The following is a 25898-nucleotide window of genomic DNA, read 5'->3' as shown; positions in this document are numbered from 1 at the left end:
CTCTCATCAAGTTGCACTCATCCCTTCTCCACTTCCTTTCTCTCTATTACCTGTTGATTAAAATCTTGGAACCTCGACAAAAAGTTTTGCCTCCTTCCCCCTGCCTCCCCAATCCCAGTTACCTTAAAATTAATTTATCTCACACTCCTTCAAGCTAACTTACTGTCCAGTCAAATGTTTTGGGGGAAGGAATAGTACTTCAGAGTTTACTTTTGCTGCAGATGACCAGGTAATATAAAGCAATAATCTTTATTGTGAGAAAATGGTGTAGGAAAAAATAATAGAACTGCCTTTGAATTTGAAATACACTACTTACATGGCATCATGACAGTAAATAAATGTAAAATGAAGTATTTTTATTTTTAAGGCTTGCTCCCGGATGATCTTCAGTTTCTTGTCGAAGATAAATCTCAGTATGTTGTCCCTGAAGAAGGCAATGTTGTTTACAAGTTATTCAGTCTACAGGACCAACTACTACTTATCCGTTGCAGTGTCCAGAAAGTACAGACAAGATCAATTTCTTCAAATCAGAAAAAAATCAGAAAAGTAAGGATGATTTTGCTTGGAGGGGTAGATGACATCCAGTTTTTTTGTTTGTTTTTAATGGTATTTGTTAAGGGCCTACTGTGTGCTGGGGTAGATTGATTCATTCATTTATTCAGTTGTATTTATTGAGCACTTACTGTGTACAAAGTACTGTACTAAGCACTTGGGAGAATACAGTATAACACAATGAGTTTACAAGCTAATCAGGCTGGATCCAGTCCCTTTCCCACATAGTCTTAGTCCCCATTTTACAGATGAGGTAATTGAGATCCAGAGAATAATAATAATTGTGGAATTTGTTAGGCGCTTACTATGTGGCAGGCACTGTCCTAAACACTGGGGTGGGCACAAGGAAGTTAGGTTGGACACAGTCCCTGTCATCATCAATCGTATTTATTGAGCGCTTACTGAGTGCAGAGCACTGTACTAAGCGCTTGGGAAGTACAAATAGGCAACATATAGAGACAGTCCCTACCCAACAGTGGGCTCACAGTCTAAAATGTCCCACATGAGGCTCACAGTCTCAATCCCCATTTTACAGATGAGGTAACCGAGGCACAGAGAAAGTAAGTGACTTGCCTAAGGTCACACAGCAGACAAGTGGCAGAGCCAGGACTAGAAACCATAACCTGATTCCCAGACCTGTGCTGAATCCATTAGGCTAGGCTATTTCCCATGGTCTATTAAAATGTGGACTTTGCAATCTCCTCAATCCCCATGTTAATAATTATAATAGTACCAGTTAAAGCACGTACTAAGATCTGACGGTGGAGTAGATACAAGATAATTAGGTTGGACACAGTTCCTGTCCCACATGGGGTTCACAGTCTAAGTAGGAGGGAAGTAGGATTTAATCCCCATTTAACAGATGAGAAACCGAGACACAGAGAAGTTAAACGACTTGCCCAAAGTCACATAGCAGATATGTGGCAGATATGTTTCTAGACTGTGAGCCCGTTGTTGGGTAGGGACCGTCTCTCTGTGGTGCCAACTTGTACTTCCCAAGCGCTTAGTACAGTGCTGTGCACACAGTAAGTGCTCAGTAAATACAATTGAATTTGGCAGAGCAGGGATTAGAACCCAGGTCCTCAGACTCACAGACCTGTGCTCTTTCCACTAGGCCAAGATGCTTCTCATGTTAAGGAAAACTCACCCGGGAGTATTCATATTGCCCACTGTGTGTATATTAATGGGTTGTGTGCTTGGCACATAGTAAGCGCTTAACAAATACCATCATTATTATTATTGCGTCTTCTGACATCTCATATAATAATAATAATAATAATGTTGGTATTTGTTAAGCGCCTACTATGTGCAAAGCACTGTTCTAAGCGCTGGGGAGAATACAAGGAGATGAGGTTGTCCCACGTGGGGCTTACAGTCTTCATCCCCATTTTACAGATGAGGGAACTGAGGCACAGAGAAGTGAAGTGACTTGCCGAAGGTCACACAGCAGATGTGGGGGAGGCGGGATATCTAAAACAGACATGCATTGTTGTTGGCAAATATTCCCAAATCCCCTAATACCATTCTAGCCAAAGCATGTAGGGACACAAATATTCTGGATGAAATAGATGTAATTATTTTACATTTCATTTAATATTGAAACTTAAAGCCATATCCATAAGCTGATATTTGTGCAGTAGTGAAACCACTTTACCTTAAGAACAGTTTCAAGTGAGGGCAGAGGAAATCTGGAGAATTAAAATAGCCGAGTGACTCAATCCATATTTTAAAGTTTCAATATGTAAAATGGGGATTAAGACTGGGAGCCCCATGTGGGACAGGGACTGTGTCCAACCTGACTTCCTTGTGTCCATCCCAGTGCTTAGGACAGTACCTGCCACATAGGGAGCACTGAACAAATACCATAATTATTGTTAATTCTTATTAATCTCTGGGCCTCAAAGAAGGAAATTTTGCAAAATATTTTCAATTCAAATTCATTTTATTGAAAACCGGTTTAAATTAACAAAAAGGATACTGTTTTGTCAAATGTATTTCAAGTCTACAGTACAATAACACTAATTTAATACCTTGTTCTTTGGCACTTTTAATTTTCCAAGGGGCTTTCACATCAATTCCACGCAAAGCCTTTGGTGATTTTTCAGAATGGAGCCATATCAATCAATCAGTGATATTTATTGAGTGCTTACTGTGTGCAGAGCACTGCACTAAACCCTTGGGAGAGTACAGTGCAACAGAATTAGCAGATATGTTCCCTGCCCATAACAACCTTACAGCTATAATGACCTTACGTTGATTTATCCTCCAAGGATATTAAGAGTTGATAGGTGGTCCTCTTTAGGAGTCAGTGTTTAATTTTGATGGAATTAAAAGGCAGGATTTTTATAGTTACAGAGCATCTTAAACATGATAATTTGCTAAAATGCCGTATGAATCTTCACAGCATGGCTTGATGGAGAGAGCACAGACTTGGGGTTTAATCCTGTCTCTGCCACTTGTCTGCTGTGTGATCTTGGGCAAGTCACTTCACTTCTGTGCTTCAGTGCCCTCATCTGTAAAACGGGGATTAAGGCTGTGATCCCCATATGGGACAGGAATAGTGTCCAACTTGATTATCTTGTATTTACCCCAGCGCTTAGTACAGTCCCTGGCACATAGTGAGCTTTTAGCAAACACCATTTAAAAAAAATAGTTGGACGTATTTTCCAAACAAAATTTTTTTATGGTATTTGTTAGTCGCTTACTATGCATCAAACACTGATCTAAGGACTGGGGTAGATAGAAGCTAATCAGATTAATAATCAGATTAGACACAGTCCGTGTCCTGCATGGGGCTCACAGTCTTAATCCCCATTTTGCAGTTGAGGAAAATGAAGCACGGAGAAGTGAAGTGACTTGTCCAAGGTCACACAGTAAGCACTTGGCAGAGGCAGAATGAGAACCCAGGTCCTTCTGACTCCCATGCCTGTGCTTTCTCCATTAGGCCACGTTGCTTCTCTTTCTTCCCTGTTAATTGGGTAGATGGCACTTGAGAAGAAATTTGGCCTAGTGGATAGAGCATGGGCCTGGGAATTAAGAGAACCTGGGTTCCAAACCTGGCCCTGCCACTTGCCTGCAGTATGACCTTGGGCAAGTGACTTAACTTTTCTGTGCTTCAATTACCTCATCTGTAAAATGGGATAAAATACTTTATTCCCCTTCCTCTTAGAATGTGGAGCCCATGTGGGACAGGGACTTATATTACCCCAGTGTTCAGTACAGTACTTGGTGCATAGTATGCACTTAACAAATACCACAACTATCATTGATTTCTTTTGTGGGGTTTTATTTTTGTTTTGGACTCTTTTTTGATTCATTGTTAATTTTCTTTCATCTTGAGTACAATGATTCTTTATTATGAAAGTATTGCGTATGTATGTGTGTGTATATAGCACATACATTATATATAATATATATATATATACATGCACAGGATATATATATATATATATATATATATATACATGCAAAGGAATATATATATATATACATGCACAGGAATATATATATTCCTGTCACAGTAATGTTTCCATTTATGTGAGATTTCTTGGTTTTACCTTTATGAGCATGTATTTCAACATATGGTTCACTCACTTTTCTTATACTCTGGGGATTGTGTTCTTGCAAAAACCCATGTTAAAGAAAATCCAGATTGAGATTGTACTCATCATGTTCAGTGCAGCTTATATGTGGCACTGCCTTTCCTTTTGACACTGTGTTGCACTGTACCCAAAAAGGGTTTATCATCTTGGATGAATACTCCCCATCAGTAGTATTTTTTTGTCACGGACTGAGAGCAAAGCACTTATTAAGCTTTTTTTTTTAGTTATTTGTTCAGGCATTAACTATGTGCCCCAGGCACTGTTCTAAATGCTGGGGTAGATAGATAATTCAGTCTTATTTATTGAGCATTTACTGTGTGCAAAGCAGTGTACTAAGTGCTTGGGAGAGTCAGTGTAACAACAAACAGGCACATTCCTGCCCGTAATTAGCTAACAGTCTAGACGGAGAGACAGACATTAATATGAATAGATAAATAAATAAATTACAGATATATTCATAAGTACTGTGGGGGTGAGGGGGGGATGAATGAAGGAGCAAGTAAGAGCGGCGTAGGAGGGAGTGGGAGAAAAGGAGAGGAGGGTTTAGTCAGGAAAGGCTTCTTGGAGGAGATGTGCCTTCAATAAGGTCTTTGAAGTGGGGGAGAGCAATTATCTGTCCAATATGAGGATGATGATGATGGAATTTGTTAAGCGTTGACTCTGTGCCAAGCACTGTTCTAAGCACTGGGGTAAATACAAGGTCATCAGGGTGACCCACGTGGGGCTCACAGTCTCAATCCCCATTTTACAGATGAGGGAACTGAGGCCCAGAGAAGTGAAGTGACTTGCCCAAAGTCACACAGTTGACAAATGGCGGAGCCGGGATTAGAACTCACGACCTCTGACTCCCAAACCCGGGCTCTTTCCACTAAGCCATGCTGCTTCTCTGCAACGGAGGGAGGGTGTTCCAGGCCAGAGGTAGGATGTGGATGTGGTGGATGTGGACAGTTTGTAGACTGTGAGCCCACTGTTGGGTAGGGACTGTCTCTATATGTTGCCAACTTGTACTTCCCAAGTGCTTAGTACGGTGCTCTGCACACAGTAAGCGCTCAATAAATATGATTGATTGATCAACAAGAGGTCAGCGGTGAGATAGATGAGAATGATTGATTGATTGATTGATTGATGAGAGGTCAGCGGTGAGATAGATGAGATCGAGGTGCAGCGGGAAGGTTAGCATTAGAGGAACAAAGTGGACGGACTGGGTTGTAGTAGGAGAGTAGCAAGGTGAGATAGGAGGGGGCAAGGTGATTAAGTGCTTTAAAGCCAATGGTGAGGAGTTAATAATCAGGTTGGAGACATAATCAGAAAGATAATCAGGTTGGGGATAGTCCCAGTCCCACATGGGGCTCACAATCTTAATCCTCATTTTACAGATGAGATAACTGAGGCACAGAGAAGTGAAGTGAGTTGCCCAGGGTCACACGGCGGGCGAGTGGCAGAGCCGGAATTAGAATCCAGTACCTTCTGACCTACTGGCCCGTGTGCTGCTTCTTAGGAAAGTGCAACAGAAGTGAGAAATGAGTTCTGAAGCTTTAAGAATTTTACAACCTAACTGAGGAAAGCAAACAAATAAAAATTATATACAGAGGGTGGGAGCAGGAAGAATAATGAAGATACAACAGGAAGGACAAAATAGCTGATTAAGTGACTGTATAAATATATCACATAGTGGAAATACATGTCTTGGTTAGAACTGAGTGTAAGCATTTTCTTATCTGTTATCGCTGATGTGGTATTTGATAGGAAATTCGTGAAATGGGTGTAGAATGTTCAAACTAATAATTTTGTATCACTTTCTTAAGCCCCTTATTATGTAGACTTCCTTTGGATATACTGTTTTTATGTTGTTTGACTTATTCTAGAATCGTTAGTTTTGTGCACATGACTACACATATGATCATACAGTCGCCAGGGCATCACAAATCTAGGGCATTTGCTGCACCTAAATGACAGGAAATCTTGAGAATTAAAATAGCAGAGTGACTCAATCCATATTTTACCCTTCACTTCTGTATCCGTAGTGTGTTTCACATAGATATGTTCTACCTTCGTAATGAAGAAGAGGGTAGGTGAACAAATGACAGAGTTTTGGTTGCATTTCTGAGTCACTCCTCCTTGATTTGGCATTAGGGACTCAAACCCAAGTACTTGGAAATTAGTCTAATCGGCTTTGTTCTACTAAATTTAAATTGAGTGTAATTTTTGGTGGAGCATCTAGTAGAAGCAGCTTGACATAGCGGATAGAACACAGGCCTGGAAGTCAGAAGGTCATGGGTTCTAATCCTGACTCCGACACTTGCCTGCTGTGTGGCCCTGGGCAGGTCACTTCACTTCTCTGTGCCTCAGTTACCTCATCTGTAAAAGGAGGATTGAGACTGTGAGCCCCATATGGGACAGGAACTGTGAAGTGATTTGCCCAAGATCCAACGTGGTTTGATTGTATCCACCCCAGCACTCAGTACAGTGCCTGGCGCATAGTAAGCACTTAACAAATACCAGATTTTTCTAAGCTTAGGAGAAAGGCCGGGAACGACCATTTCACTAGCTTAGTCTATAATAACCATACTGTCTTGCAAATATTTTTGCCAGCCGCCTAAATGTTCTGTTTCCATTTCCATACCATTTGGGAATGATACAATTGGCATCTGGCCATAGTAATAGCTTGGAGAGTCACAGAACCAGCACTCTGGATTGCATTTGTGGATGCTATAAAATCATTAAAATCTGTTTTCTTTTAGTTCATTCTTTTCGGGCTCTGAGGCTGGAGGCTATTGCTAATTTACATTGTTGGTGGCCGGCATCTTTTTAAATAAGACCGTTAAGTCCTAGTGCATAAGGTATTTGCAAGTTATGAAAATTCTTCATTCCCTTGCCCTAAGGCAGAGGTTCCTAAAAATTCTGAATGCAAGCCTGCAGCTCAGCCATAGTACCAATCGTTCTCTCTCCAGGACACATATACAAAAATCTCTGCAAGTCAGGCATATCATGAACTTAAATTAAGAAGGTAAATTTATAAAATAAGAATAATGCAAATAAAGGTCAAACAATTTCAGGTAGTTCAAATGGTAGAAGAAAAAGAGCAAGAAAAGGATACATGGATAGGTTCAAGAAAGAAGGAAAATCAATCAGTGATGCTTATTCTAGACTGTGAGCCCACTGTTGGGTAGGGACTGTCTCTATATGTTGCCAACTTGTACTTCCCAAGCGCTTAGTACAGTGCTCTGCACACAGTAAGCGCTCAATAAATACAATTGATTGATTGGTTATTCAGCGCTTTCTATGTGCAGAGCACTGTACTAAGTCCTTGGGAGAGTTTAAGTACAGCAGAATTAGCCGACAAGTTATCTAAGTGCCAAAAGCCACGCTAGAAGGGAGTAACGTCTACTCCGAAATAAGAGGGGACTATTTAAATATCTGATCAAAGAAATGGAGACAAAAATATAATATATTTAAGGCAGCCTCAGTGGCCAAAAGCAGCATGGGCTTGGCCCCACGGATTGGCAACTCCCAACAGTTTCTACCAGAACAGGGTCCTTCATTTATTCAGTAGTATTTATTAAGCATATATCGTAGGCAAAGCCCTGGACTAAGCACTGAGAAAAAGTTTGAGAATTAGACACAGTTTGTGGCTCCCAAAGGGCTCTTAGTCTAAGACTAAGGTGGAGAAGTCCCGGGGACAGATGAAATAAATTCAAGAATAGAGCATGGTGGCCAGGGGAATAAAATTTCAGGCTCCTTGCAGCCCAAAGTACAGCCATCACAGCTGCAGCAGTATCCTCCCCCACGTAGCTCCTGGCCCCAACGTGGTAAAAAAACGAGACATCATCGTGCAGCTGAAGTCTTTTCATCTTGCCCCGGCTGGAGCAGGACCTGATGGGAAATCCTGTGATGTCTCGCAAAAGCAGCCAGCCTCAGTCTAGCGGAGAAGGGTGCGACCGAGGCTCTGAAGGGTTGCCGCTTCTGTAGGAGGAAATGAGGCCCGTCCCCCCCGAGAGCAACCTTTGCAGATCCTCTCTAGACTGCTGTAAACTTTGTCGTCTCAGTAATCCCTTAGTCCCGTGCTGCAGATGGTGGGCAGTAGTGGGCCCAAGCCCCCAGGGGCCCAGTAGATTCTCTGCTCTGTCCCCATCACCTGTACCCTGGAGAGAGGGAGACCCATGAGGGAAGCTAAACCAGCAAAGGGGATTTGCTAATTTGCTATCTTTCCCCTTTTCCAAGATTCCAGCACCGCCCAGCTTCTCAAAATGACACTAGAACCACTATGGCATGTTACACCATTGGAGTGTAAACTGCTTGAGGGCAGGGAAGGCTCACGCTTCTTTTGAACCCCAGAGTGCTTAGTCCAGTGCATTGTACTCAGTAAATACCACGTGGCTTAGCGGAAGGAGCACGGGCTTGGGAGCCAGAGGACGTGGGTGCTGATCCTGGACCCGCCATTTGTCTGCTGTGTGACCTTGGGCAAGTCACTTCACTTCTCTGTGCCTCAGTTACCTCATCTGTAAAATGGGGATTAAGACTGTGAGCCCCGCGTGGTACAACCTGATGGCCTTGTTTCTACCCCAGAGCTTAGAACAGTGCTTGGCACATTGTAAGCGCTTAACAAATAACCATAATTATTAAGTAACCACTCTTCCCTTTCTCAGCCTGTGCACCCTCCTTAGTGCACCCAGTGCCATTTTCAGGTGTGATCTGGTGCTGGCATCTGCCAAGGAGGCAGAGGTGGAATATCCACACCATTCGTTTTAGGTCTCAACCTGGGAAAGCAGGATATTCACTCTACAAAGTTAAATTCCCAGCAGAGACAGTTCCTATAGTTGGGATACTGGGGAGAGCTCTTCCCTTTACCTTCTCTTCCTCTCCCTTTCCTTCCATCACACTTTTATGGTATTTGTTGAGCGCTTACTATGTGCCAGGCACTGTTCAAAGCACTGGAGTAGGTACAAGATAATCAGATTGGACACAATCCATGTCCCTCGTAGGGCTCACAGTCTTAATCCCCATTTTACAGATGAGGTAACTGAGACACAGAGAAGTTAAGTGATTTGCCCAAGGTCACAGCAGACAAGTGATGGAACTGGGATTAGAACTCAGGTCCTTCTGACTTCCAAACCAATGCTCTATCCACTAGGCCATACTGCTTCTCATAGACCTGACTCAGGAGATTCTTCTCTTGATATTGTCACAGCAAGGAGTCAGAATTAGAGAGAATTCCCTCCTAGCCTCATCATTTTATGGCCTCAATTAGACTACTCTGCTATGAAGACTGAGCCCCCTTTTTCCTCTCCTCGTCTCCATCCCCACCACCCTACCTCCTTCCCCTCCCCACAGCACCTGTATATATGTTTGTACAGATTTATTACTCTATTTATTTTACTTGTACATATTTACTATTCTATTTATCTTGTTAATGATGTGCATCTAGCTTTATTTCTATTTATTCTGATGACTTGACACCTGTCCACATGTTTTGTTTTGCTGTCTCCCTCCCCCTTCTAGACTGTGAGCCTGTTGTTGGGTAGGGACCGTCTCTATATGTTGCCAACTTGTACTTCCCAAGTGCTTAGTACAGTGCTCTGCACACAGTAAGCACTCAATAAATACGATTGAATGAATGAATGAATGAAGAACATTGAACAGGTTTTTATTCGTATATTTTTTAAATTGTTAGTATAAATTGCACTGCTAACTTCATTTGAGGAAGAGGCTAGGACAGATGTCGTAAAACCCTGGTCCCCTCCCTGAAACCAACCTCACCAGATTACCACAGTTTTATCTGGGGGGTGCCATATAGAAGGCTCCCAAATACAAAGAAATTATAATGTCACTGTGGCACCTCAGGTCCACAAGAGGAGGATACCAATATTACAGACCGAGGCACTCGTTAGTTGCCCACCAGCTGTCCAAATATCGTTAGTTTGTAATGTTAAATGTAGATAGAGTTGTGAAAAGGGCCTGCTCTTAAAATGAATCCATTATTTTTAATCTTGAACCCCTTCAAATGTATTTAGCATTGAGATTAAGAGAAAAACAGAGGTGGCCACTTGGAGAGTTGAAAGGAATTGTTAGGAAAGAAAAGGAAGGCCCGTTGGGTATAGATTGCAAACTACTTTTGGGTAGGAAATATGTCTATTGTTACAATGAACTCTCCCAAGTGCTTAACACAATGCTGTGCACACAGTAAGCACTCAGTAAATACGATTGAATGAATGAATGAATTATACAGAGTGAGCTTTCTGCTATCCCAAATGTTTGGGATTAAATCTGTTTTGGGTTCCTAAGAGGGCAGGGGGTTGCTTGGATCCCATTTCTCACCCTAATAATAATAATAATAATGATGGCATTTATTAAGCACTTACTATGTGCAAAGCACTGTTCTCAGCACTAGGGAGGTTACAAGGTGATCAGGTTGTCCCACGGGGGCTCACAGTCTTAATCCCCATTTGACAGTTGAGGGAACTGAGGCCCAGAGAAGCGAAGTGACTTGCCCAAAGTCACACAGCTGACAAGTGGCGGAGCCGGGATTTGAACCCATGACCTCTGACTCCAGAGCCCGTGCTCTTTCCACTGAGCCGCACTGCTTCTCCAAGGGGGTGGCCTGTGAGCAATGCATAATTCAAAGTGGAGCTGTGTAAAAATTACCTAACCAGAGGGGTTGGTGGGAAACAGGGCATCTGAGCCCCACTAATGGATTTAAAGGCTACACTATGCATATTCACAAAATGCTTGCAGATTCTGTAAATTATTCATTTTTTTTTACAGTCCTGGAGATGGCAGTAGAGTACATATATACATTTTTCATAGATGATAGCTGTTTTAGCAAATGTAATTAAATGACTAAAATTTGACCCTTTACTTTTATATACTTCATTTCAAAAGTGTATAGTTTTAACTTTCAAGTTGTATTTCTTGTATACTGTCTTCTGTTGTATTGCTAAATTTTGCATTTGAAAAGCAAACCCTGCAAACGGATCAATCGTATTTACTGAGCGCTTACTGTGTGCGGAGCACTGTACTAAGCTCTTGGATGAGTACAGTATAACAGAAATATTCCCTGCCCCCAATAAGCTACAGTGTAGAGTCTAAATTACATGTAGAAGAAGTAACAGAGCAGGAGGATTAGTACACAAGTGAGGTGGGTTGGGAAAAGGGGAAGCACCATGGCTCAGTGGAATGAACGCAGGCTTGGGAGTCAGAGGTCATGGGTTTGAATCCCGGCTCCACCACTTAGCTGTGTGACCTTGGGCAAGCCACTTAACTTCTCTGTGCCTCAGTTCCCTCATCTGTAAAATGGGGATTAAGACTGTGAGCCCCACATGGGACAACCTGATGACTCTGTATCTACCCCAGTGCTTAGAACAGTACTTTGCACATAGTAAGCGCTTAACAAATGCCACCATTATTATTATTATTATTATTAAAGTGCTAATCATGCATATTCATGACCAGAGGAATGACTTAGGTTCTTTCAAAGCGATGTCTTATATACTTCAATCAGTGACTGATAATCCAACTATTTAACAAATAAATGCCTATTCAACAGTTTTAAGAACAAGCTAGAGCAGTCTGATTGGCACAGTGAATGTAGAAAAAGGGCCACAGGAGCTTTGCTTTGAAGCTTCAAGAGCAAGAGGGGTCTTGGATGCAGATATGCATGTGTATATATATATCTGTATATACATATATATGTCTATATGTTTGTATGTATAACTGCATATATATATGATTTTTTTAGAATGTATACTCAAATGAGTACACATTATATATATATATATATATGTATATATATATATAATATATATAGATGATATTTTTAGAATATATACTCTTAAATGAGGAAGGACAAGTGTTATTTTAAGTTTCTAGTACTGGAGCATGTCCACAATGTATTTTAAGAGGTCTGCTAAATTACCAAATGTTGATTTGTTACCTAAAACTTCTATACATGCAATAGGAGTCACCAATAGTAATAATAATTGTGGTATTTTTAAAACACTTGCTGTCAACCAAGCACTGTACTAAGCACTGGAGTAGAGACAAGACAATCGGATCAGGCATAGTCCCTGTCCCAAGTGGGGCTCACGGCCTAAGGAGGAGGAATAACAGGGAATGTGGCTTTTTATTGTTGTGTTGTACTCTCCCAAGTGTTTAGTACAGTGCTCTGCACACAGTAAGTGCTCAATAAATACGATTGATTGAATGAATGAATGAATGAACAGGGACTTAATCTCCATTTTACAGATAGGGAAACCAACCATCAGGGAATTTAAATGACTAGTCGAAGCTCACAAAGCAGGCCAGTGGAAGACCTAGATTAGAACCCAAGTCAGCTGATTCATTCATTCATTCATTCATTCAATCGTATTTATTGAGCACTTACTGTGTGCAGAGCACTGTACTAAGCACTTATACTAGGCCCGTACTCTTTCATCTAAGCCATGGTGTGTCTCCCTAATCAATGTCTCTCCGCCAAAGGCTAGGGAGAGAAGCCAACCCAGGTAGATATGTTGGGGGAAAGAGCGATTAGTATGCAGGCCTCATCGGGCTCAGCAGAAGGCCTGAGGGAGGCTAACAGTGTTGATGTCCCCAGCTTGGGATCTTCTCCCTCTCTGCCTCAGCTTCCCTTGATTGACTCTTTCTAGCAGCTTATCATGGCTACTTCCTCATCCACACACTCTTATAGTTCCTCACCACTGCCATTTCCCGCAATTAGATAGAACAACTTGTCTGTCGTGTAATGAATTGGCCCCTGGAAGTTTATGTTATGATTTTTAATTGCCCGTGGCAGTCTTGATAAACACTTTATAAGCATCCTTTTATATTTGCAGCAATCTCCAGTATTTGTGTTACCGAAGTTGGAATATCAAGCCTGTTATGGAGTTGAAGCTCTTACCCAGAGTGAATTGTGTCAGCTGTGGACAGAAAGTTTATTGCATTCCAACTGCTCATTTTATGTTGGTAAGCATTTTGGGTGCAAAAATCTTGGCATTCCTCTTTTTGATAATGCCTCAGGTTCACTAGGCATGAAAAAATGGTTATTTCTGTTAAAGCACTATGATGGATTCTCCAACCTAATCGGAGGTGATTGGTCAGCTCTCGTCCCACACCATCTTGTGCCAAAAGAATTTATGTAGTTGCCAGTATCTAAAAACACTTCCCTCCATCACCCACCTCACTTTAGCAGTGTCAAACTGTTCTTGTTTTTTCACTATCACGCAGTCAGAACAAACTCTTCTCCAGAGTTTCTGGCTAGTGATGTTCTCTTTTCAGTTGGTCAGACCTGCTGGAAGAGAAGAATGTATCTATCTTGAGATGGGTAAAGAAACAGAACTTTATTGAAAAGAAGCAGTGTCCCTTAGCCAGCTGTTTTAGTTGAAGAGATTATGCAGAAGATAACAGACTCACCCCCACACCCAACTTTTAAAGTATTTGTCTTTCCATAAATTCATTCATTCATTCAATTGTATTTATTGAGCGCTTACTATGTGCAGAGCACTGTACTAAGCGCTTAATAAATCTATAATCAACTTCAGTTGTGACTGTGCAATGTAAGGGACAGCCTTACATTTGAGACTACGGTTCATGGACAATACTCAGTGATCAGAAATCAACTGCTGAGACTGAAAGACATTGGCTATGTACCACTGACCCAACAGAAGGCACGATGACTTTCACTTTCAGTGTTTGCTTACCCATGTTAAAGGTTGCTTCAGCAGAGACAACAAAAATTCCTTGTCTAAATCTAATTTGGCCCACCCTTTCCTTTGAGAGTACTTATTCCAAATGGCATCTAAATCTGATTTGGGCAAACTGATGGCTGCTGAGACCCTGTGAATTGAACCCCTCAAATGGTACAAGGGTGCTCTGTTAAAAGTACCTTAATGTCCCCTCTACAAATAAGGAGGTGCGAGAAGGGCTACAAGGTCAGTGGTAGAATATCCCTGCCACTTGGCTTGCCGGCTTCAAACAGTAGCATTTAATGAGCAGAGTACTAAGAGTGAAATGTTTCCTGACTTAAAATGTTAGCAAGCAGTTCTTCTCTGCATATTCACACTTTTCTTTTAAAGTCAAAGGCTCTTGCCTTGACAAACATTTTCCCCAACTTGACAAGACATAACCAAGAGATACCATCTATTACGTTCTGTGCAAAACTTTCACCAGCCAATAAATTACATTATTAAAATTTAAAATAATGGTACTAGAAATAATTGGTGATGGTCCCTTTCACAAACATTTGCTTCACAAGATGAGATTTTCAAGAGTTGATTTTGTTTTCTTGGTTTCTTGAATAAATGTTCGCCGACTACTGCTAAGGCCCCATTATAGAGTAAGCCTGTATTTGATTTGGTATATTTATGGAGACAAACTAATTACCAGCACCTGAATATGACAATTTTGACGGCTTTTTTGCTTTGTTTTAAATAATTAAAATGTTTCTTTTCTGTAAGGTATTATAATAGTCTTAGAGCTTGCAATAGGAATGCAAAGATGAAATAGATATGCTGAAGCTTAAGTTATAGGGAGACAAATAGTTTTAAGAGTTGGGTGTGGGAATGAGTCTATTTGTTATCTTAAAAAAAAAGGTTGGAGACGAGATGCTTGTCAGCAGTAGCGCCGTTTTCAAAAACTCACTTTAAAAAGGAGGTGTCTAGATTTTTCCAAGACCCTAAATTAGAAATCTAAACTGCTCTCCCTTTGAGTGGAAATGTAGCAAACAAAAATCCAGTCATAACTTTGATTGGGACCACTCCAAAATATGTGTATCCTGGGGGATGTAAATCAGTAAATCAGTGGTATTTATCAAGCGCTTATTGTGTGCCAAACACTGATTAGGCACTTGGGAGAGAATAGATGAGCAGTGATAGATACCTTCCCTGCCTACAAGGAGCTTACAGTCTAGAAGGAAAATGTTCAGCACTACTGGCTGATTTATCTCAATATAAGTAAACCCCACCCCCATGCAGCTGCAGCCACTGCTCTCTGGACCATCAATCAGACAATCAATGGTATTTATTGAGCACTTACTATTTGCAGAGCATTGTACTGAGCACATGGGAGAGTACAATAAACATAATTTTCAGACATTCCCTGTCTGTGTGTATGTACGGTGGACAACAAAAATTCCTTGCCTAAATCTTATTTGGCTTACCCACTTAGAGGTCTTATTCCAAATGGCCCAAGGGAGGATGTGGGGAAGAAGTCAGTGACGAGATTGAGGTACATGGAGTAAATTGGCCTTAGAGGATTGAAGCATATGGTCTGGGTTTTAGGAAATCAGGGAATTAAGGTTTGGAAGGCGTGAGCTGATGGAGTGCTTTAAATCTGATGGTAAGGAGTTTCTGTTTGATATGGAGGTGGATGGGTAACGACTGGAGGATCTTGACTAGTGGGGAGATGTGGACTGAACTTTTTATTTTTAGAAAAATGATCTGAGTAGCAGAAGTTAAGTGTGGACTGGAGTCTGGAGAGACAGAAAGCAGAAAGGTCAGCAAGGAGACTGATTCAGTAGGCAAGTCTTTGGATCAATGTAGTACCAGTTTGGATGGAGAGGAAAAGACAGAGTTTAGTAATGCTATGAAGGTAGAACCAATGATTCGGTGACTCATAATTTTAATAGCAATTGTCGTATGTATTAAACATTTGTCGGTCCCAAGCACTGTACTAAATACTGTGTAAACGCAAAATCATCAGATTGGACATAGTCCCGTCCCACGAGAGGTTTCCATTCTACGTGAACACCAATAGATTGCAGCTTGAATGCATTATTTGACCAGGAGGTTTATGTTGCTTAATAAATGGTTTTAATTTTTTTGTTTCAGGACATATTGATGCATTTACATCAAGGCTTTTTTTCCTTGAAGAAATTCCTATGGATATGCTGAAAGAGAAGTTTGCAACCCTGATGTAAGAAAATAAGTTTAGTTATGATTGGTGTTCATTGTAAGGGATGTCTAACCTGCCTGGTACCTAATTAAATACAACTCATGAGTGTGCATTCTTATGGAGAATGTCCTCTAGGGGTTTGGATGAGGACCATTGACACGTATCAATCAATGATATTTATTTAAGGCTTAATTTGTGCAGAGCAGTATACTAAGCACTTGGGAAAGTACAATACAACAGAATTAGCAGACACATTCCCTGCTCATAACATGCTTACAGCCCACTGTGTGCCGAGCACTGTACTGAGTGTTGAGGAGAGGAGAGTAGAGGTAGTCGACCCTATCTCTGCTTTCAAGTTTACTTTCTGCGGAGTGCAGAGCATTGTTCTGAGCACTTGGGGAGATTATTAATAATAATAATGAAAAAACAATAATTGTGGGATTTGTTAAGTGCCAGGCACTGTACTACGCGCTGGGGTTGACCCAAGCACATTGGGACAGGAATAGTCCCTGTCCCACATGGGCCTCCGTCTCATATCTATTCTATTTATTTTATTTTGTTAGTATGTTTGGTTTTGTTCTCTGTCTCCCCCTTTTAGACTGTGAGCCCACTGTTGGGTAGGGACCATCTCTATATGTTGCCAACTTGTACTTCCCAAGCGCTTAGTACAGTGCTCTGCACACAGTAAGCACTCAATAAATATGATTGATAGAATGAATAGAGGGAACTTGTGTAGGTATGCTAAGTGGCGTGTCTCTGTTGCGCACTGTATTTTGGAGAGTAGCTGGAAGAGGCTACTCTATTGATGGAGGCATTTGATGTCTAGTTCCTGAGATGCCCAGGGCTCAATGTTTCACAGGGTACTTCTAGTGGCCTCAGGGTAGGCTGCCCGGTACCCAGGGCCCCTGAGCCACCTCAGGAACTCAGACAACTGCTCTGTCAGAGCTGGTGTAGGGCTGAGTGACAGAGTGCAGCACATTCGCTGTTCCTGAGAGATCAGTGACTGAGGCAGGGCTCACTAAGTTGGCAGGGGGTGCATGAAATTTGTTTTTCCTTGTGAGTTTTGAGCGGGTTTAAAGGGGTTTAAATAAATTCATAGAAGAGAGATTAGTGATGAGTTATTAGACTGAAAGGGAGGTATAGGGGAAGACTAGAGGCATTCAGCGATATATCCCTAAACACTACGGTGGATTTCAAAAAGTACAACCATAAAGTGGTTTCTCAGTCGTGTTGCCACTGCTGCAAACAAAATACAGGACTGGAAGGACCAGTGGTGATGTGGTGATGTCTGTCTCCCTCCTTCTACACTGTGAGCCCGTTGTGGGCAGGGATTGTCTCTCTTTGTTGCACAATTTTACTTTGCAAGTGCTCAGTACAGTGCTCAGCACACAGTAAGCTCTCAATAAATACGACTGAATGAATGAATTTATATGGATATAGTCTTAAGGAGAGAACTGGGCTCATCTCTAACTTGGTTGGGTTGTTTGTTGAGAATTGGTTTTGTGTGACTTGATTCATTTTTGGGTGAACTGTTTTATTTTCAGGTCAGCAAACGCATTCAACATCCTTCAGCACATCTTGAAGAAAATAACAGAGTAAGTCTTTTGTGAATGCAGTGAAGCAGTCAGTCATTGTTTCTAGTGACAAAATGTTTAGGTCACTGTCAAAATCAATTGTCTTAGCAGAAATATATTGATGAAGTTAAGTTTTACCTTTTGTATAAATTGTAATCATCTAGTAAACACTTAAGAGTGGTGACTCCCAACATTTATCTGCTCCTAACTTCCTTATTTGCCCCTTATCGTTTCCATAACATGTCTATCTTTAAAAAAACTTCCCAGCCAAAAGAGGACATTGACTTTACTATACGTACGGTTTTCTGTCCAATCCACTATGTCTTGCTTGAAATCACTTTTTGTACAAGCAATTTCAGTAAAAAGTCTAACTTTAAAAAATTTTGTCCCCATACAAAGCTTCACCTTTCCAACAATTTAATCCAGTTCAAAGAGAACATCCACAATTCTCTATGTTTAGAACCTGTGCTTCTGTCAGGACATTTATATTACTTTTGTGTCCAAAGTTGTTTTTTCATTTTTTCCCACAAAAGATGATCATGATATTTAGGATATGGTCTTTCTAGTAAGAGCTAGACCTGAAGGGCATATTTAATTTGTACTGACAAATTATATGCATTTTAGTGGGTTATGGAGAGAATCTTTGAATGGGTGGCTTTTTGAAACCTTATTCTACAGAACCTTACATAGTCATTCCTATGCTTCCCTTACACACTCCTGAACATACAAATTTTGTGTTTTTAATATTTAGAAAAATTTCCATGAGAGAGTTTTCATTTTTTTTTAATATTAATCTTTTAAAAAATGGAATGAGAGTATGGGAAATGGGCCAGGAGTCTTCAAAGATCTTTTCAAGCAATAGAGAAGCAACATGGTCTAGTGGTTAGAGCACGGGTCTGGGACTCAGAAGGACCTGGGTTCTAAAACCCAGCTCTGCCACTTGTCTGCTCTGTGACTGTGGACAAGCCACTTAGCTTCTCTGTGCCTCAATTACCTCATCGAGCCCCATGTGGGATGTGGACTGTGTCCAACCTGGTTGTCTTGTTTCTTCCCCAGCAGTTAGTACAGGGCCTAACACGTAGCAAATGTGTAACAAATACCATAAAAAAGAGTAGGTAGAGAACCCAGTGGATTGTAACATAGTGACCACATCTCCTCATCCCACAGTAGAAGTCTTAAAGAAAAAAATGATTAATTCTTTGGATTAAGAAATGCCCATTCTATAAATGAAAAGCTAATAGACAACTCCCCCACCCCCCACCCCCGTTCTTATTATGTATGGATTGGAAGTAGATAAAAGCACAGGGAAGGCTGCTCAAAGTTGTTTTGAATGTTTCATTTGCATTTCATATGGTCATGGTAAGCTTGGGATCATGTTTCCTTAAACCTGTTTAAGAAAAGCTTTTTCCTGGAAGTCCTTAATTATTTCCAGTCCACATGACGATACTTAAAAGAATTAGGAAAATTGTATTTAAGCTGAATCCATCAGGAATTTTGAGTTTTATTAAATATTTGGATGATTTAGTTTGCAGGAGGGCTCCTACTTGTTGAGCCATGCCACAGGGGATTCTTCAGTTTCCATCTATAAGAGTTCTAATGAAAAAGCCACCAGGACAGCCTACAACTTACATAAAGCTCACTGCAGCATACCCAGTGTATCCTCCAGCCTCTCTGTACCCTGGTTGCCGTTAGATCCCACTGTCCTATTACCTTACCATCTTAGTCACAAAAGAGCACCGTGCACTTTTCCACCAAAGCCTCAAGTCTTCACAAAGAAAGGAAAGGTAAGTCTTTGCCAAAAGTGAATATTCTGCCAACTGCTTTAGAACTGAGTCTCTGAGATGGGATCTGACGGAGGTGCACGTTTGGCATTTTAATCACAGGGGCTCTCTAAAACACTAGCCCCAGCCCAAAGTAAATGCCTATAATTAGACAGCAATGAAAATTAGATGTAATTCCTGCTGCATTTGGGAGGTGGCTTAAACAACTTGGCAAAGTGTCACTGTCAGAATTCTTTTCCTTCCTCCTTCCTCTCCCCCTCGCCCCCCCCATCCCCCGTCTTACCTCCTTCCCTTCCCCACAGCACCTGCATATATGTATATATGTTTGTACATATTTATTACTCTATTTATTTATTTTACTTGTGCATATCTATTCTATTTATTTTATTTTGTTAATATGTTTGGTTTTGTTTTCTGTCTCCCGCTTCTAGACTGTGAGCCCACTGTTGGGTAGGGACTGTCTCTATATGTTGCCAACTTGTACTTCCCAAGTGCTTAGTACAGTGCTCTGCACACAGTAAGCGCTCAATAAATACAATTGATTGATTGATTGATTGATTTTCCATAGTAGTTGTAATAGTATTATGTGCCTTTGTGCAATGCTCTGTACAAAACCCTGGAAAAATATACATGGGAGAGAATTAGAGTTGGCCCTTGGCCCTCCAGGGATTCAAAATCTACAAATGAGTGAGTGAGGGGCTTGATGAGGGAATGTAGAAGGAAAGATAATTGTGGTATTTTTTTGGCACTTACTATGTGCTGAGCACTGTACTAAACTCCAAAGTAGGTACAAGATAATCTGGTCCCACACGGGGCTCTTTAGTAGGAGGGAGGACAAGTATTGAATCCCCATTTTGAAGCTGAGGGAACTGAAGCACAGGAAAGTTAAGTGACTTGCCCGACATAATCCGGCAGGTAAATGGTGCAACAAGGATTAGAACCCAGTTCTTCTGACTCCCAAGTAGAAAATGACTCTTTCCACTAGACCACACTGCTTCAGACAGATGAAAATAGAGGAAATATTAGTGACAAAACCCTCATTCCAACAGGCCTGGGGTTTCACGGCACTACCTCCTGAGTCATCGGAGTTGGATCATAACCATAGGTTTCCAGGATTTGATCATTTGTAGAGGTCAGGGTGCCCCAGCTTGAGCCTTTGACAACCAGTCAGTCAGTGAGTCAGGTGTATTTATTGAGTGCTTACTATGCGCAGAGCACTATACTAATGACTGGGGAGAGTATAATATAACATTATAACAGACACATTCCTTGCCCATAACAAGCTTACAGTCTAGAGAGCCCCAGGACAAGTCAGGAACCAGTTGGAAGTTCGGTGCCAACATTTCTTTTAAATTCCCTCAGAAGTTTCTAAATGTATTGATTAGTGGATTTGGGGTCACCCTGAAACACATTTAATTTGGATTCAGCTTGAATTTGGATTACATTTCACCATTCACCTTGAGTAGAAAACTATTAAGAACACAGTGTACTTTGTTGTTGCTCACATTCGGTTCTTAGGGAGTGTGAAAGTGCTTGGAATATTCTACTTGGACTGGCCAAGAAAGAGCCTGTATTAGAATCCTTAGGTGGAAACAATGGAAAAACCGAGGGTCATCGTATCCCCTACATAAGAAACTCTAGCCTTAGTCTAGTTGCTTTCCCATTTTAGTGTTCAGTTTAACCTTTTGTCAAATTCCATCTCTAATGAAAAGAAATTCTTTTCTGGCTGAACAATAGTAATGATTAAAGATCTATTTTTACAGAGTTTTGAGAGTTCCTCTCTGGAGGAATATGATTTCCCTTAGTTTAGAAACAATGATTATCGTGTGAGACATCAACATGCAATTGTGTGGGAGTAGTTTATTCCTATCGGTAAAATGAACAGTTTAATATTGTGATTTCTCAACCCCTTTATCAAGTGGAAGGAAAAGTATTGCTTTGACATTCATTTTCTAAAAAAAAAAAAAAGTAGGGTGAAGTGTCTTCTGAGTGAAAAATAAATTGCTATAATAGCCATATAGTTTTAAGAATTATCAGCTTATTAATTAAAGTAAATTATTATTTACTTTAGTGAAAGTAATGCATTTGGAAGCTCCCAGGAAAGTGTTGTAATACTTTATTGACTTTTAAAGATAGCAGTCAAATGCCTATTTAGAAAACAATGGAAGAATGGTAAACCTGCTTCTTTCAAACAACGTAGATAGTTGTTAGCTAAAGGAATGATTCCCCCACTTCCTTTCTTCCACGATGCCACTATTACCAATCTTGCACTGTTGTTGATACAAAGTCCCCTTCCAGCAGATGCTTTTCCAGCCCACCCCAGCACCCCCAAAATTGTAGCCAACCTACCTTCCTCACTTCTTTCTGCTTTGTTGACCTAGAGAATAACAACAGCCAGGAAATAAAGGAGTGGTGTTGCTGCTATAATTGTAACCATTCTGAGTTTTGAAACTTTTTCTGTTTATCTGAATTTGAGGAGGCTGGTGTTCCTAAGTCTCCTTTGGAGGTTCAGATGGACCCCAAAGATTTTGCTAAAGGAGCCTCTTTCTACTAAAATATTTAATTTACCTGAATATAGGTGACGTTGGTAAGAGAACCACTCTCTCTCCCTTAATTCATTCAATCGTATTTGAGTGCTTACTGTTTGCAGAACCCTGTACTAAGCGCTTAATCCCACTTAATCTACCTTAACCCCACTCTCATCTTTCTAGGCCTCATTTCTTCCCCCCCACCCCTGAAAAATACCATATACTTCAGTACCTACCCCTTCTATTTTAGCATATCTCATCATTTTCCCATATCAATTCCTAATGCTATGTCCAAGACCTCCAAAACATCTCAAAGTCCTCCTGGGTTTTGGCCGCTTTCGGGCCAGCTAGGTTCAGCTATAGCAACATGGAGAGCTGCTGTCAAGCAGATTTACCCCCTCATCTTTCACTCCTCCATGTAAAAGCTCAGTATCAATTTTTAAGATGATGCTTTTCCTAACAGGCTTCTTCCCTGAAGAATCTGGGCCTCGGGGCTCTGCCCTGATCATCCAGAGGAGCACAAAATAGTGAAAAAGTCTTCAGTTCCCTAAGCAAAGCCAAGTAACACTCTCTTTCCTCCTGAGCTCACTCAGTGTAATAATAATTATGAGATCTGCAAAGGGTTTTCTATGTGCTGAGTTGTGATATGGGATACAGTCCCTGTCCTAAATGGGGTTCAGGATCTATTCTAACCCCATTTTATAGAGAGGAAATAGAGGCCCAGAGAGGTTGCTAAGGATCGCACAAAAGGCCAGTGGAGGAACTGGGACTCCTGGGTCCTCTTAGTTCCCAGACCCATGCTCTTACCACACTGCCTCCACCAGATCGAATGCAGGTGTTTGGGAAACAAACAGAAGACATTAAAAGATGCAGTTCTACCCTCAAGGAGCTTACAATATAATGGTCTTAAAGGCCAGGATGGCTTTTTTTCAATTACTTTATAACTGACTAGCCTGTGAGCCCGTTGTTGGGTAGGGACCGTCTCTATATGTTGCCAACTTGTACTTCCCAACCACTTAGTACAGTGCTCTGCACACAGGAAGCGCTCAATAAATACGATTGGATGAATGAATGAATGAAATATAAACAATTTATTATCCTGCTCACATCACTATGATATTCCTGTCAGGCTACCTATCTGTGAAATCAGTTTATTAATTTTTCAAAATGAAATATTTTTCACCATTTCATTTGTTTTAGGTGGACGGAACAAGAGTGCAAGCTCCCAGTCAGAAGAAAATGCCAATATCCATGGAAACAGAAGGTGGTTGTTTGCCTGCTCAGCAAGCTAAAAATAAAGGTGTGGCCAAGGGAAAAAAGAAAAATAATAAAAAAAGGGCAAATAAGTGGAAAAAGTGGCAGAGCAAAGCCCAGTCAAAGCCAAAGTAGTTTAGATACTTGGAGAAAGATTTAATTTTGAAGATTGCTAAATGAGAAAAGCATTTTCTCTTAGTGCCTTAGGGATTTCCAAATTGCCTTGGCAAAAAAGCCAGAAAGAACAGAGAGAAATCTTGTAAACTGAAAAGGAGTATGTGCTCTTAACTCTTTCTTAACTAGGAGGTGGTAAACTCATTTTAGAAAGCCTTTCTAAATTAATATAATACAGCCAAAGAAAGGTAATTGAGGGTTTTTTTTAAACTATTATAGGCCTTCCATAAGGATCACAAATAGGTCAGGCTTGTAATACCAGCAAAAAGAAAATTGCTGTATTCAAGTCAAATGTACTGTATTCCCTAGGTTGAGTTGTTGGAGGTTTGTATTATAAATATTCTTTCAAAGATTGACTTGGACTTGTTTTTTGTAAAATTCCATTACAAAAGACTAAAATTGTAACCTGTTCCTTACAACAAAATCATTTTCTGATTGTGCAACTGTCAGTTGATGGTAGAAGCAAAATGTGTTCCTGCTAAACAGGTTTGGTGACTTATAAAATCAGCTACCTATTGGTGTTAAATTTCATGAATGTTAAAATACATTAGTGAATGCTGTGATTATAAGTGCATTTTCCAGAAATGTGTTGAATTCCTAACTTATTCTAACTGCCAGAACTAATATTTAGTTGATTTATTGTGAAGCTCAAGGTTTCCCCCCTCACTGTAATACAGTCATGTTTTTACAAAATTAGGACCACGCTTAAAAGGTATGAACTGATAGAAATTCCTCTCAGAAATCTGTTGGTCATTAGAAACTGGTCCTCGATATATTTCAGTATCCACTAGAGTAAACAAGTTCTGATGAAAACTCAGGCAATAATCCTTAAAGCTACTGTCAAGTTATCGTAACAAACATTAACTGTATTAGATGTATTGAACGGTCATAAATGAATACTTCCTTAACCACCCTTGACACCTAAAAGGCACACATAATAATTCCATCTGGAATAGGGTGAGCCATCTCAGTGGTATATGTGTTATTAATTGTTAACTGCTGATGGTGTGTAGTGTGCTTTAAATTTGCACAAAATTTATTTGTAAAATAAATATTTTCTATTTAAAAACATTTTGGGTTCAGTTGTAGGAATTTTTATTCTCGTGATCTTGATTTTCATCAAGCTTTTGTTCTCCAACTCCACCATGACCTCCTTCCTGATCTAATGAATCATCATTAGTAAATTAGTTTATGGATTCATAATCTAGTGTATCACTGCCAGACCTTACTTTAACTATGCCTTTTTTTCATTGAAAATTGATCACTTTACCAGTAGCAAAGTAGGTCAAGTTGCCTCTAAACTGCAAATTTGGTTTCTGTTACATAGAACACACATACCTCAGCTGTGAGTCATACACTTGTGAGTCAGTTAACCCAGGGTGGGGATCTTTTGGAATTTGTTCTTTGGATACTGGGTTCTCAGATGTCTGAAGAGCAAAGAGTTTTTACTTTGAATTCTTCTAATGATGACTCTGTATCCAGTGATACCCTCATCCATGTAATTGCATTTTAAGTTATTAAAATTACTAGGAGACCTATAGGGCTTGCTAATATTTTGACAGGTGTGCCTGTGATGGGAAATGGAGCTATGATAACCAAATAATGTTTCCCTGAAAAATATAAGGCTCTGGGGAGCGTTACATAGCAATGCTATATTTTTTGTTAAAATAGATTTTGAAATTGTTAATTTTCATATTTAAGAAAATCCTGATGCTTTTGTTTGGCAGTTGCTCACCCATTGAAAGAGTCCAAGACGAAAGTGAGACTGGAGGCAAAGAGAAAACTTCCACTGGCTCCTGGGAAGTCTTTGTCCCATCATTTGATGGCATGTGCTAGCTGTAACCAAAGGCTAACACATCCACATTTTTTTTATGGTATTCGTTAACTGCATACTATGTGCCAGGCACTGTACTAACCACTGGGCTAGATACAAGCTAATCAGGTTGGACACAGTCCCTGGCCCACCTAGCATTCACAATCTCAATCCCCACTTTACAGATGAGGTATCTTGAGGCACAGAAAATTAAGTGACTTGTCCAGGGTCATACAGCAGACAAGCATTAGAGCCGGGATTAGGACCCACAACCTCTTGACTTCATTCATTCATTCAATCGTATTTATTGAGTGCTTACTGTGTGCAGAACACTGTACTAAGCGCTTGGGAAGTACAGGTTGGCAAGATATAGAGTCGGTCCCTACCCAACAGTGGGCTCACAGTCTAGAAGGACAAGACAGAGAACAAAATAAAACATATTAACAAAACAAAATAAATAGAATATGTACAAGTAAAATAAATAGAGTAATAAATACATACAAACATATATACATATATACAGGTGCTGTGGGGAAGGGAAGGAAGTAAGGTGGGGGGGATGGAAAGGGGGAGGAGGGGAAGGGGAAGGAGGCGGCTCAGTCTGGGAAGACATCCTGGAGGAGGTGACCTCTCAGTAGGGCCTTGAAGGGAGGAAGAGAGCTAGCTTGGCGGATGTGCGAAGTGAGGGCATTCCAGGCCAGGGGGATGACGTGGGCCGGGGGTCGATGGCGGGACGG

General features: G+C 40.6%; 1 protein-coding gene across 4 annotated transcripts in view; it reads left to right on the top strand.

Annotated features, from left to right (window-relative positions):
* Positions 1-24378, top strand: part of ICE2 (interactor of little elongation complex ELL subunit 2) — a 62150-nt gene extending 37772 nt beyond the window's left edge. For all 4 annotated transcript variants that reach the window (XM_038746995.1, XM_038746993.1, XM_038746992.1 and 1 more), the window contains 6 exons: positions 368-546; positions 12983-13112; positions 15974-16058; positions 17582-17632; positions 19137-19395; positions 23121-24378. In XM_038746995.1, the coding sequence (XP_038602923.1) occupies positions 368-546; positions 12983-13112; positions 15974-16058; positions 17582-17632; positions 19137-19395; positions 23121-23309 (893 nt within the window). In that variant the 3' untranslated portion in view covers positions 23310-24378. The remainder of the gene's footprint in view (positions 1-367; positions 547-12982; positions 13113-15973; positions 16059-17581; positions 17633-19136; positions 19396-23120) is intronic.
* Positions 24379-25898: the final 1520 nt, after the last annotated feature.

Source organism: Tachyglossus aculeatus, chromosome 5, assembly GCF_015852505.1.
Source record: "Tachyglossus aculeatus isolate mTacAcu1 chromosome 5, mTacAcu1.pri, whole genome shotgun sequence".
NCBI lineage: Eukaryota > Metazoa > Chordata > Mammalia > Monotremata > Tachyglossidae > Tachyglossus > Tachyglossus aculeatus.
The sequence above is the reverse complement of the archived record's forward strand: the minus strand, read 5'-3'. Positions and strand labels throughout refer to the sequence as shown.